We start from the raw sequence: 14,281 nt of genomic DNA on the forward strand, positions 1-14,281 counted from the left end.
ACATCGAACAGTTATGTCACACACACACACACACACACACACACACACACACACACACACACACACACAGAAACAGACCATCTATTGTACAGTGAGGTTCAACGACACAATGAGATAAAAAAATATAAGAAGTTAAAGGAAGAAGTTAAACAAGTCATTATAAAATCTAGCCCCAAAACATGTGCACTTGACCCAATCCCCACATCCCTTTTGGTTGAATGTGTTGATGCGCTCCTCCCAGCCTTGACCTCTATCATCAACAACTCTCTTCAGTCAGGCACTTTCCCAGATGTTTACAAAAAAGCCCTTGTAACACCACTGCTCAAGAAGCCGACTCTCGATGTAAACACCCTCAAAAACTATCGTCCTGTCAGCAATCTATCTTTTCTTTCCAAGGTCACAGAAAAGATTGTCCTCCTCCAGCTCTCTGAATATCTGCATCACAACAACCTGTTTCCTGTCTCACAGTCTGCCTACCGCCCTTCCCACAGCACTGAAACAGCTCTACTCAAAGTTATGAACGACCTTCTGCTGTCTGTAGATACTGGTAAACTCTCTGTCCTCACCCTCTTAGATCTCTCAGCGGCATTCGATACAATCGATCACAACATCCTCGTTAATCGTCTTTCTCATTCATTTGGAGTTTCTGACACAACACTGAAATGGTTTTCATCTTATCTGTCCAATAGAACCCAGACTGTCGTTACTAACAAACACCTTTCTCAACCTTCTCTTCTGGAATTCGGAGTCCCCCAGGGATCAGTTTTGGGACCCGTGCTCTTCATTTTGTACACAAATCCACTTGGTACCATCACAGCTCAGCACAACGTCCAAAGTCAATCTTTTGCCGATGACACACAATTATATGACTCATGTACACCTGACCAGATCAATAACACCATCAACAACATTCAAGAATGCATTACTGACATCAAGCATTGGATGACCGTAAATAAACTAAAACAAAATGATGACAAGACTGAAGTCCTCCTGATTCACTCACAGAACAAACCATTACCTGACTCCGCTCCCTCCTCTATGTCTGTTGGTAACACAAACATTCAGTTCTCATCTGCTACAAGAAATCTAGGGGTAACTTTTTCTGACACTCTGTCCATGGAAAAACACGTGTCCAACATCTGTCGCTCTGCTTACCATGAACTCAGGAAAATTAGTAGCATTCGCCATCTTCTCACTTCTGATGCAACCAAAACTCTCGTCTGTTCTCTCGTTCTGTCTAAATTTGATTACTGTAACTCCTTACTCTCTGCCATTCCTCAGTACCTCCTAGACAAACTTCAAAAGGTTCAAAATTCAGCAGCACGACTGATCTTCAGAGTCAGAAAACACGAACACGTACAGCCACTCCTCCAACAGCTTCACTGGCTCCCAATCTCTGCAAGAATACAACATAAAACATCCACTCTTTGCTTCAACTCTCTCACTGATCCCTACTTTCCTGTCTATCTTTCTGATCTCCTTCATGTCTATACCCCTGCCACACAACTCCGCTCTTCTTCAGACAATAGAACCTTTACTGTCCCTCGAATCAAAACAAAGACTTATGGCAAGCGATCTTTTTCTCACTTTGCGACAACTGTTTGGAACCAGCTTCCATTCACAACTCGTTACTCTGAAACCCCCTCACAGTTTAAAACTGCCCTGAAGACACATCTGTTCAGACAGTCATACAATGTTGTATGAAATTGAAATGAAATAGAGGTGTGTGGTTGTGTTGTGTTGTGTGTGGGGGGGGAGGGTTGGGGGGGAGGGGGGAGCGGGGGGGGGGGCGAGGGGGGAGAGGTGGTGGCGGGTGTTTGCACGTCCACACGCGCGAGCTTGTGTCTGTGTGTTGCGGGTGTGCGGGTGGGTGAGTTGGTACATGTGTGTGTGTGTGTGTGTGTGTGTGTGTGTGTGCGCGCGCGCGCGCGCGTGCGCACGCGTGTGTGTGTTGTTGTGTTGTTGTTTTTTTTAATGTATAAATATGTATGTGAGAGATTTTAACACGAACTGTTTTATGAAGTAATGTTGTAGTTTGTTTACTCAGTTGTCCATCTGTTGTCCTTTTGTTGTTGTTGATGAGTTGTGTGTGTGTGTGTGTGTGTGTGTGTGTGTGTGTGTGTGTGTATGTGTGTGTGTGTGTGTGTGTGTGTGTGTTTGTGCTAGTGTATGTGGACGTGGTGGAGGTGTGAGTTTTTTTTTTTTTTTTTTTTTTTTTTTTTTTTAACAATACGTACATTTTTTACATTTTCAGGTTTAATTTCTTAAATGTAATGATGTACATACGTTTTTACTTGAAATGTTTGATGAATATTGCTTTATCATGTGATGATGTAGCCTGTGTGTTTCAATTGTTTGTCATTCGTGTGTGTGTGTGTGTGTGTGTGTGTGTGAACATTTGTTTCATCTTTCTAGTTTTGATCTGTGTGTGTAATGCGGGGTGGGTTTTTTTTTTTTTTTTTTTTTTTTTTTTTTTTTTTTTTTAAATACCTGTTGCATTTCTTGATTTAATCAACTGACATGACCTATTTTAATTTTTCTCTCTCGCCTATATTTCAAATTATATGCATATGTGTGGGGATGTTTGAGTGAATGTTTTTTTTTTTTTTTTTTTTTTTTTTTTTTATTTTTTAGTGCTATTGTAAAGCGCATAGAGCTTCAAGAATATGCGCTATAGCAAGAAGTCTGAATAAAAAAATATAATAAAAAATAAATTTAGAAAACCTGAACATTACATGAGTATCTTTGAACGCTTTTTAATGTATTTGCGTTACGCTGAGTTCGGCTGCGTTCAACTGCGTTGAATTACTTTGCCTCGCCGTGTATTGAATTGTATTGTATTGATTTCTACTTCATTGTATTCTAGTTCCTGTGGTTTTCTCTCCGTGGAATTCAGCGTGCTTTATTTACACAGACAGAACGCATCATCATAATCCAACAAAGAAACAAAAAGCAGTAACAAAAAAAGGATAACACTCTCGACTTCTTGTTGCTTCCTGTTTCTTAACTTCCATCCAAGACTCATGCGAATCTAATTCAATACATTGAAAATGGAACACAACGAACATATATGTCACACACACACACACACACACACACACACACACACACACACACACACACACACACACACACACACACACACACACACACACACACACACACACACACACACACACACATTAGCCACTGAAAAGATTTTGAATGATTATTCATTGCATAGAATAAACTCCAGTCCAGTTGGTATCCTCCTTTGATTTATTATAATTAATGTTGTTATTTATATTTACATTGTTGTAGGTTGATACTTGTTGATATGCATATACATATCCTCCTTCCCGTGACACCTCATTCAATACACACCACAATCTCCTTAGACTTTTTCTTATAATAATATACCTTTCCTATGATACATTACATGAACACTTTTTTACACTAATATTCACATGCATTCCCTTTCCTTTATCCACTACTTTTCTCCTTTCCGTCTAAAAAAACACTTATAGTGAGTACACGTTAAACTGAAGACAACACACACGCACACACACACACACACACACACACACACACACACACACACACACACACACACACACACACACACACACACACAGGTCAGAGACTCACGTCAGCATCACAGGGCATACGTCTGAAGGCCTGGGCAGCCGCCACACGGACCTCCATGGGGTTCCTGGTCCTCCTCACACACTGGTTCACCACAGACACGGCGCTGCTCACGTGACCCGCGTTGCCGATGGCTCGCAGTGCCATCAGTACCTGAAACACGATTGGTGTTCGCCGTATCTTTCAGTGCCGTAACTTTACAGAACAATCTCTGAGTGTTAAAGTCTATATTTGTTTGACTGTTACTTCATTTCTACGTATGGTTATGAAATTTATTAAATGTAGACGGAATCAAAACGTCCCCCACAAACTATTAATGCTGCTGCTGATGGTAATGATTCGATACGAATACTATGTTTTTTCCTTCGTTTTTTCAAATTCGCATGCAGAACTTTTCAAGCCTCTTGTACCTTCTTATTCATTGCCAGATTACAACTGGTAAACTGCCGTCTGGTGAGGTATTTTTATTTTTTAAAGTGTTCTTTAAATACACTATATAATTTTCAGGGAATTGAGACAGCATACTTTAGGAAATTTCCTTCGACATATTTAGAGGATGTTCATAATTTCGGGAGGCCCATGAATGACATCTCATCCTGAAATCCTTACCACAAATTAATCAGTTCGACAACACGATTTGGGAAGTGATCACCAATTCACGTCACAGCCAGAGTCGCCGTGAACTGACCTGGTCCAGGTTTTTCTTGTTGACGTAGCAGGAGCTGCCGACAAGGTCCTCCAATGACGTCATGATGCTTTGCACTGAAGACTCCAAGCTGCACTGGGGCTGGCGCTGGCAGAAGTTGTTGACCATGGTGGACACAGGCAGCATGGCTTTCTCCACGAGGGTCTTGGACGTGAGCAGAGACTTCACCTGAGGAAGGTGACAGTATGGTTAAGACGTTTGTCTGCCAACACGGTGTCCGCGAGGGACTGGGTTTGATTCCCTCTCTCACCCTTTCTCTGACTGGAAAATCACACCAGGCGTCAAGTCATTCGGGTGAGACGACAAAACGAGGTCCCTTCTGCAGATCGCACTTTGCTCACTCAAAAAAAGAACCCATGGCAACAACAAAGTTGTCTTCTGGCAAAATTATATGAAACAAATCCACTCTAATTGGTACACAAATATGTATGTATACATGCACTCAAGACCTGACTACGCGCGTTGGGTTATGCCGCGGTCAAGCATCTGCCTAGCAGATGTGATTAGCGAATATGGATTTGCCCGAACGCAGTGACGCCTCCTTGAGAAACTGAAACTGAAATTGAAAGCCTCACCTGCTCCAGCATGGGCAAGCTGGGCTCCTGGATCAGGGCCAGTGACGTCAGCCACATGTCGGCTTCAAGGTCGGTGACGTCATTGCTCATCAACATGCGCGTCATCAGGGTGACGGCGGCTTCAGTGCCCACCATGGGCAGGGCGTCCACAAAGAACTTCCTGCACACAGAGCAGTACAAGGACTTCACGAATCTGACTGACTGACCAATTCACTTTCGTTTTGTTGTTGCTTTTGTCAGTGCTGAACATTGACAAGCAGAGCAACTGACCACCACTTGTTATTTGTTGTGATTATAATTGACTTAAACAGAAAACCATGGAAAGATCAAGGGGAAAAAACCCAAAACAAAACACCTGATTGATAGAACACTTGTTAACAAATATCAAACTATATAAATGATGAAAAAAATAGTTATGACCTTTCTTTCGTGTCAGCAAATATATCACAAACATACATGATGAACAAGAGTCGTGATGCGTTTTCCTCTCAAGCAATGTTATTGAAGAAAAACAAAAAGAAGAAAGAACTACCTGTGGGATAAACACTATGTTTTTATTTTAGTTTATTTCAACATTCGAAACTAAACGTCAGTGGGGACTCGCTTGAACTCACTCAAATGATGACATAAACTGGTTCTGCCCTTTTCTTAAAGCAGTATTATCAAGGAGAAATGAGATAGTCGTTTTATAAACTTGTGTGTGTGTGTGTGCGCGCGCGCGCGTCAGTGGTGAACTCACTCGAGTAAGGAACTTTACTGCCCAACAGTACACTAGTATATCGTGGTAAAGGTGGTCTGAGTGTTGGATTACCAATGTGTATATCGTGGTAAAGTTGGTCTGAGTGTAGGATTAACAATGTGCGAACGATACAATTCCTGTAGGAAGCTGAGCGTCAGTGGTGAACTCACTTTGTGCGGATGTTGCCGGCACACATCGTGTTCTGCTCCAGCTTGGAGTGCAGAGCCTGGAGACTAGACGAGTCCACTCTGCGCAGGGCGGAGACCAGGGAGGAGAAGAGGCGGGGGGTGTCTGGACGGATGTCTGTCTGGGTGTCACGACACAGCTGACGTAGCACGTCTTCCGCTTCCTGTCGGGCCTTGCGAGTGACCTCCTCTTTGTTGCCGTGTTGGTACATCAGACTGACTCTCTGGGCCACGGCTGAGCACACAGCAAGGCAGAGGTGTTGGTTTGTGTTTTTGGGTGATATGTTTCACGTTATTGGTCATGTGTATGGGTGACATGTTTCACGTTATTGGTCATGTGTTTGGGTGACATGTTTCACATTATTGGTCATGTGTTTGGGTGACATGTTTCACGTTATTGGTCATGTGTTTGGGTGACATGTTTCCACATTATTGGTCATGTGTTTGGGTGACATGTTTCAACGTTATTGGTCATGTGTTTGGGTGACATGTTAAACGTTATTGGTCATGTGTTTGGATGATATGTTTACACATTATTGGTCATGTCTTTGAGTGACATGTTTATACACATCATTGGTCATGTGTTTAGGTGACATGTTTCACATTATTGGTCATGTGTTTGGGTGATATGTTTCACGTTATTGGTCATGTGTTTGGGTGACATGTTTCACGTTATTGGTCATGTGTGTTTGCGTGACATGTTTCACATTATTGGTCATGTGTTTAGGTGACATACTTACACATTATTGGTCATGTGTTTGGGGGACATGTTTACACATTGTTGGTCATGTGTTTGGGGGACATGTTTACACATTATTGGTCATGTGTTTGGGTGACATGTTTCCACATTATTGGTCATGTGTTTGGGTGACATGTTTCCACATTATTGGTCAATGACTGTGTTTGGGTGACATGTTTCCACATTATTGGTCAATGACTGTCTTTGGGTGACATGTTCCACATTGTCAGTCATGTGTTTGTGTTTATCAATTCCCAGTGATACAGCAAACAAAATGTTCCACATTATTCGTCATCTGTTTCGGTGACATGTCCCTCCATTAACCCAGCAGACAACATGTTCCACATTATTGGTCATGTATTGACATCTCACCCATCAACACAGTATGGTTATTTGCGTGCGTTTAGTACATCCACGTTAAAACAGCAATGTTTGAGTGGCATATATCCCATTGCCACAGGACAAAAGTAGAGTTTTGCTTAATTGGTCATGCATGGTTTGATATGCGAATTTTTCATCGGCACAGAAAACAAAAAAAATCAAGTATTGCATTATTGGTCATGTGTGTTTGGATTTCACATTTCCCGTTGACACAACAGTCGACCTGTTTTCACATTACTTGTCACGTGTGTTTGAATGGCATGCCTCCCTGGGCACAATAAAAAAAAGAAAAAGAAAAAAAAAGATTTTGCATGATAGGTCATTTGTGTTCGAATGACGTGTTTGGCATTAATTGTAATGTGTTTTGGCACATTCCACAATAAACAGAAAAGTCAACAACAAACAACAACAAAAACACGTCCAGTAAAGACAAGCTAGCCGCGTGACAAGTCCCGTCAGACTTACGCCGCACTGAGACAGGGAGGCGACTCTGGGTCTTGTACTGAAGACTCTGGGACACCTTGGTGGCGGCCCCGCTTGCCTCCCTTGAGAAAGGCCGGAACTGATGGAGTTCAGTGCAGGTGGCGCTGCTCAAGATGCCGTACCGGTCCACGGTCTGCTGGCAGTGGTGTGAGCTCTTCATCAGAGGCAGGGACTGCACAGACTGACGTCACAAACACACGTCACTCTGTGGGTTCTGCTTAACAGAGCTATAGAGATTAAAGAGAAGATGGTGATATGGACACTTATACAGCGCCTATACTCGGTCACAGAAAAACAAAGGCGCAAAAGAAGGAAGGAAGGAAGGTTGAAAGGAAGACTAGAAATGTTAATGAAGGAATGTAGATTGACTGGGTTCTGCTTAACACGTGAAGACAGGAAGACATGAAGCATCTGTCTTTTTTTTTTTTTTTCTGTCTCTCCTAATTAAGACAGTTGATTGCGCACGAGATGTTCCATGATATTCCAGAATTAAAGCAGAGTCTTTAACATTAACTCGTATAGATAACTGTACGACTGTTTAAAACTTAAGCGTTATGAGCTCATTGGGATCTGATTTATATTATATTTATAACTATGTATGTACTGTTAAAAATAGTAGACCATGAATTCACAAACGAAACACACACACACACACACACACACACACACACACACACACACACACACACACACACACACACAAATCCATACACACAGAGCTATAGAGATTAAAGAGAAGATGGTGATATGAGCTCTTCATGAGGGGCATGAACTGCACAGACTGACGTCACAAACACACGTCATTGTCAGTCCTATACCCCGTGGTTACGTAGGAGGATTAGACAGGAGAAAGATGCAAATGAAAGAAAGAAAATGAAGGAGAGAAAATTAAAAGAAAATGAAAGAAGAAAGGAGAACAAAGGAAACTGCAGGCGTGAAAGAAGGAAGGAAGGAATGGAGGGAGGAAAGAACGAAGATTAAAATTATTACAAGTATAGAAGTGAAGATAACTCGGGAAAAGAAAAGTACACATAGGAAGAAAGGAGAAGGACTCAGAACTAAAAATGTGTGAGGAAATGAAAAAATAAAAATCAAAGGAAAAGAAAGTTTAAGGAGAACGAAAATAGCAACGACTAAGCGAAAAAAGAATGTGTGAAGGAAGGAAGGAAGACTGAAATAAAGAAATATGTGAAGAAAGGAAGGAAGAATAAGGAGATAAACAAATCTGCGGAGGAAGAAAAAAGAAAAAGAAAAAAAAAACCGAAAAAGAATGACTGAAGAGCAGAAAGGTGTGAAGTTTCAGTTTCAGTAGCTCAAGGAGGCGTCACTGCGTTTGGACAAATCCATATACGCTACACCACATCTGCCAAGCAGATGCCTGACCAGCAGCGTAACCCAACGCGTTTAGTCAGGCCTTGAGGTGTGAAGGAAGGCAGAAAGACAAGAGGAAGGGAAAAGGGGGGAGGTGGGAGGGGCGGGGAGACAACACTACCCCCCACCTTCCCCCTCCCACACACACCCACACCCCTTCTCTCTCCCCCACTGAAACCCCCACTCCCCTAACTCACGGAAGGCAGGTGGTAAGGGGAGGCTCGGACAGCGGTCTGGTAGTCGTGACGGTCAGTGCAGGCCAGCAGGTCCTTGCTTCTCTTCACCGTGGTGGAGTACCAGCCCTTGTTCTGCACCTGGTACTCGGCGGGGCATCTACCGGCCACGTCCACCTGTCGTCATAGGGGTCAAGATCAATGAGACGTGTAGAAATAAAGGCATGGCGTGAAGACAGGAAGACATAAAGCATCTGTCTGGGTTTTTTTTTTTCTTCTTCTTCTCCTAATTAAGACAGTTGATTGCGCATGAGATGTTCCATGATATTCCAGAATTAAAGCAGAGTCTTTAACATTAACTCGTATAGATAACTGTACGACTGTTTAAAACCTAAGCGTTATGAGCTCGTTGGCATCTGATTTATATTATATTTACAACTATGTATGCACTGTTAAAAATAGTAGACCATAAATTCACCAACGAAACATACGCACACACACACACACACACACACACACACACACACACACACACACACACACACACACACACACACACACACACATTCACTCATTCACACACACACACAAACACACACACACACACACACACACACACACACACACACACACACACACACACACACACAAACACACACACACACACACACACACACACACACGCGCGCGCGCGCGCGCGCGCATGCATGCACACACAAATCCATACACACGCATGCATGCACACACATTCATACACACGCACACACACACACACACACACACACACACACACACACACACACACACACACACACACACACACACACACACACCTCAGTCACAGTCTGGTCAGAGTCCAGACGAGTCATGCCGTTCTGGAAGGAGGACAGAACACCGCGTTTCACGTTCAGGGCCCACAACTCCTCCCCCTCGGAGGGACACAACTCTTCCACGACGCCATCCTGGAAGGAGAAGCGGAGGGGTTGTCTTTCCAGAAGAGCGGCAGCACGTGCTGAGTCAGGGGCACTGCGCATGCTCGGAGAGTTGGGATCGGACTCCTTGACGCTGACGTCACGCAACTGAAGTATATCCATACACACACACACACACACACACACACACACACATAGTTAAACACACAAACACACACATATACTCTCTCTCTCTGCCCCCCATCCCCCCCTGTCCCCCCCCTCCCCCTCCCCCCCCTCCCCCTCCCCCGCCCCCCCCCCCCCCCCCCCTCTCTCTCTCTCTCAGCGTCAAGGCAAAAAGCACAGGCATAACTGCGTGGTCAGATAGGTTCGACAATTTTCTTTTGTACCCAGTGTTGGAATTTGTTGCATGGTGCATTGAAAGATGAATGAACGGAGTTTTTATGTGTTGGGTGGCCTGTCGGTTGCTATCATTTTTCTTCAAAGAAGGAACTTTATTTTGTTTCATTATTTGCTTTCATTCCTTTATTATAATGTTTAAAAAAAAATTAAAAATGAAAGTATGTTGATGCATTCACCCATGTCATAAGGACCTTATGACCAATGACATTCGAGTGCTTAAAGCTTCTCTGTGTGTGTGTGTGTGTGTGTGTGTGTGTGTGTGATGCATAATCATGCAAGCAGGTTCTCCAACTCAAAAGAGTGAACTGTAAATACGCACACAGTATATAGAAAACCACAATTTTGAGTAAAAACTCCAAAGACTGAACCATCATTATAAAATACACCTTTCACAGCTCAAGAGAGTGAACCGTGATGACGCATAAAAAATATTAATAATGGTATTTATATAGCGCTGAATCTTGTGCAGAGACAAATCAAAGCGCTTTCGCAACAGTATTCACACGCATGCATAACTCTAAAACTGGAGAAACTGAAGACAAGGAAGAGGCAGGGAAGGGAGGCTATTTTGGGAAGAGGTGGGTTTTAAGGCCAGACTTGAAAGAGCTGAGTGCGGAAACCTGACGAAGCGAAAGAGAACGTTCATTCCAACTGCAAGGTCCAGAGACAGAGAAAGAACGGCAGCCAACAGCCGAGTGTTTGAATCTGGGTATGCGTAAACAGAGTGGATCCGAAGCCGATCGTAGAGAGCGAGATGGAGTGTAAAGGTGAAGGCAGCTACAGAGTATATAACTCAGAAGGACGAAATACATAGCTTCTACAACTCAGAAAATTGAGCGACTATAATTTTGCTTACAGACTTCTTCAACGCCGATGAGTGAACTGTAATTCATGCATATCTGGTTGTTGTTTTTTTACAACTCCAAAAGTACTGTTTAGTAATGAAACCTTTTTTGCCTCCAGAAATTACGGAACACGTGTTACCAGTTTCAAATGTTAACATCTTTTGGAAAAAAGTTTTATATTTCAAACTTTTCTTCATTAATGTTAGCTAGCTGTGTGTTAAATAGTCCATTTGGTTGTTTATTGTAGGTCCCCATAGGAACATACAATATTTGATTATTGATTTTTTTTTTTGTGGTCCTAATCGCTTTTCCCCCGTCTCGCCTCTCACACACACCCTTCCAATATTGTGTTTTTTCTTTCTCCAATCACTGACACTCACCCTCTCCATTTTAGATTTTTTACTCTATCTTTTCTACATTCTGTTCTCCCTCTGTGTCTGTCTGTCTGTCTGTCTCTCTCTTCCTTTCTTAGTCCCTTCCCCCTTCCCCCCCCCCTCCCCTACACCTTAACTGCCCTCCTTTTCATTCGAATATACAGAAATGTCGATTTCTAATTAATAATAACAATCATCATTATGATAGAAATGATAACAATCCAAATGATAATAATAATTTCATTTATTTTCAGTCTAATATCATCATCTTAGATGAACAGACTAAAAATAAATAAACGAACGAACTCCAAAAGAGTCAAACGAAAGGACACACACACACACACACACACACACACACACACACACACACACACACACACACACACACACACACACACACACACACACACACACACACACACACACACACAATATTTATTAAAAACAACAACAACAATAACAACAACAACAAAAACGAAGACCTCCGTGGCCATCCTCTGACCTGCAGGACCATGTCACAGTCACTGATGACGTGTACAAGGGCGGTGGCAGCAACAGACAGACGTGCAGTGTCCTCACTGGCATCCTCCATAGAGGTGGCTGTTTCTGCCAGGTAGTCAAACTCGTAGGTCGTGCCGGGGGCGTAGCGGAATTTCTGGGGAGCTGTGGGCATGTCATGGCAACATACGTTTGAATTTGATCCCCCCCCCCTCTCTCTCTCTCTCTCTCTCTCTCTCTCTCTCATCTTACCTTACTGGACAAGGGGTAGTAATCACCTGCTGGTCATACATGGATGTCTTCATCATCATCATCATCATCTTCATCATCATCATAATCATCATTATCATCATCATCTTCATCATCATCATAATCATCATTATCATTATCATCATTACTTTCTGCTTCTTCTCTAGTATATGCATTGTGATTAAAAATGTAATGCTACCTGGCTACAGATTAGCAGTTCCTTCACAAGCCAAGATAAAAAAAAAATTTAAAAAAAATACAAAAGATGAAATAAACCTTTCTTTTTATATTGAAATGGGGAGATCGTTGTTAGTTATATATGCATTGTCGAAACTATTTATTTAACTATTTATTTATCTATTTACCTTTTGTTGTATTTGTCCTTCTGCTCTATATGCTCTGGTCAAAAGTCCCATCATAGACATTAGAGGGCTCACCAGTGTGGGTAGAAAAGTACACAGCTACTGAATTCAGTATCAGTATCAGTAGCTCAAAGAGCTCACTGCGTTCGGACAAATCCATATACGCTACTCCACATCTATCAAGCAGATGCCTGACCAGAGAAAGAAAGAACGATAACATTCTAACGTCCGACCAGCAGCGTAACCCAACGCGCTTTGTCAGGCCTTGAGGAAAAAAAAGAATAAATAAATAGATAATAAATAAATAAATGAATAAAATAAAATAAAATAATAAAATAATATGAAATAAATAACAATAAATAAATGAATAAATAAATAAAATAAAAAGAAATAAGTAAATAAATAATAGATAAATAAAAAAAAAAGAAAAAGAATTACTACTAATGATAATGATATTTATAAGGCGCAAAAACTTGGTCAACTGTAAGCGTACCCAAAAAATAATGATAATAATAATAATAATAATAATAATAATAATAATAATAATAATAATAATAAATAAATAAATAATAAATAAATAAATAAATAAATACAATAAAATAAACGGAATTCAGAGAGCATTGACTTACCAGCACATCTTCTGGCACATCTGGAGCCATCCCAGTCCCTCGTAGAGCTGACTGGACCTGGAAACAGAACCCACGTTTATCAGTCACACAGAAACAGCGCACAGATGATATTGTGCAGAAGACTTCTTCTTCGTTCGAGGGCTGCAACTTCCACGTTAACTCATATGTACACGAGTGGGCTTTTACGTGCACGACTGTTTTTCTCCCGCCTTGAAGGCAGCCATACTCCGTTTTCGTGGGTGTGCATGCTGGGTATGTTCTTTGTTTCCATAACCCACCGAACTCTGACATGGATTAGAAGATCTTTAACGTGCGTATTTGATTTTTCTGCTTGCGTATACACACGAAGGGGGTTCAGGTACTAGCAGGTCTGCACATATGTTGATCTGGGAGATCGGAAAAAAATCTCAACCCTTTACCCATCAGGCGCCGTTACCGATATTCGAACCCGGGACCCTCAGAGTGAAAGTCCAACGCTTTGACCACTCGGCTATTGCGCCCATCAGAAGAGACTCAATGAGTAAATATAAAAACGATAGTAAATAAGTAAAACGAATCCATGTTATTCACACAGAAAAAGCGCATTGATAATATTGTATTTTGTATTTGTATTTCTTTTCATCACAACAGATTTTTCTGTGTGAAATTCGGGCTGCTCTCCCCAGGGAGAGCGCGTCGCTACACTACAGCGCCACCCTTTTTTGTAATATATCTTGCGTGCAGTTTTATTTATTTTTCCTATCGAAGTGGATTTTTCTACATAATTTTGCCAGGAACAACCCTTTTGTTGCCGTGGGTTCTTTTACGTGCGCTTAGTGCATGATGCACACGGGACTTTGGTTTATCGTCTCATCCGAATGACTAGCGTCCAGACCATCACTCAAGGTCTAGTGGAGGGGGAGAAAATATCGGCGGCTGAGCCGTGATTCGAACCAGCGCGCTCAGATTCTCTCGCTTCCTAGGCGGACGCGTTACCTCTAGACCATCACTTCACGCACGCACACACACACACAC

The 14,281-nt window shown here is 42.1% G+C and overlaps 1 protein-coding gene across 1 annotated transcript in view; it reads right to left on the reverse strand.

Moving 5' to 3' along the window:
• Positions 1–14,281, reverse strand: part of LOC143301819 (uncharacterized) — a 57,899-nt gene that overhangs the window by 41,614 nt on the left and 2,004 nt on the right. Inside the window, exons 2-10 of the mRNA XM_076616220.1 lie at positions 13,268–13,324; positions 12,032–12,192; positions 9,810–10,055; positions 9,001–9,153; positions 7,415–7,613; positions 5,815–6,064; positions 4,906–5,065; positions 4,313–4,498; positions 3,628–3,777 (exon numbers count right to left, since the gene is read on the reverse strand). Of these exons, the coding sequence (XP_076472335.1) occupies positions 3,628–3,777; positions 4,313–4,498; positions 4,906–5,065; positions 5,815–6,064; positions 7,415–7,613; positions 9,001–9,153; positions 9,810–10,055; positions 12,032–12,192; positions 13,268–13,324 (1,562 nt within the window). The remainder of the gene's footprint in view (positions 1–3,627; positions 3,778–4,312; positions 4,499–4,905; positions 5,066–5,814; positions 6,065–7,414; positions 7,614–9,000; positions 9,154–9,809; positions 10,056–12,031; positions 12,193–13,267; positions 13,325–14,281) is intronic.

This window comes from Babylonia areolata, chromosome 28, assembly GCF_041734735.1.
Source record: "Babylonia areolata isolate BAREFJ2019XMU chromosome 28, ASM4173473v1, whole genome shotgun sequence".
Classification (NCBI taxonomy): domain Eukaryota; kingdom Metazoa; phylum Mollusca; class Gastropoda; order Neogastropoda; family Buccinidae; genus Babylonia; species Babylonia areolata.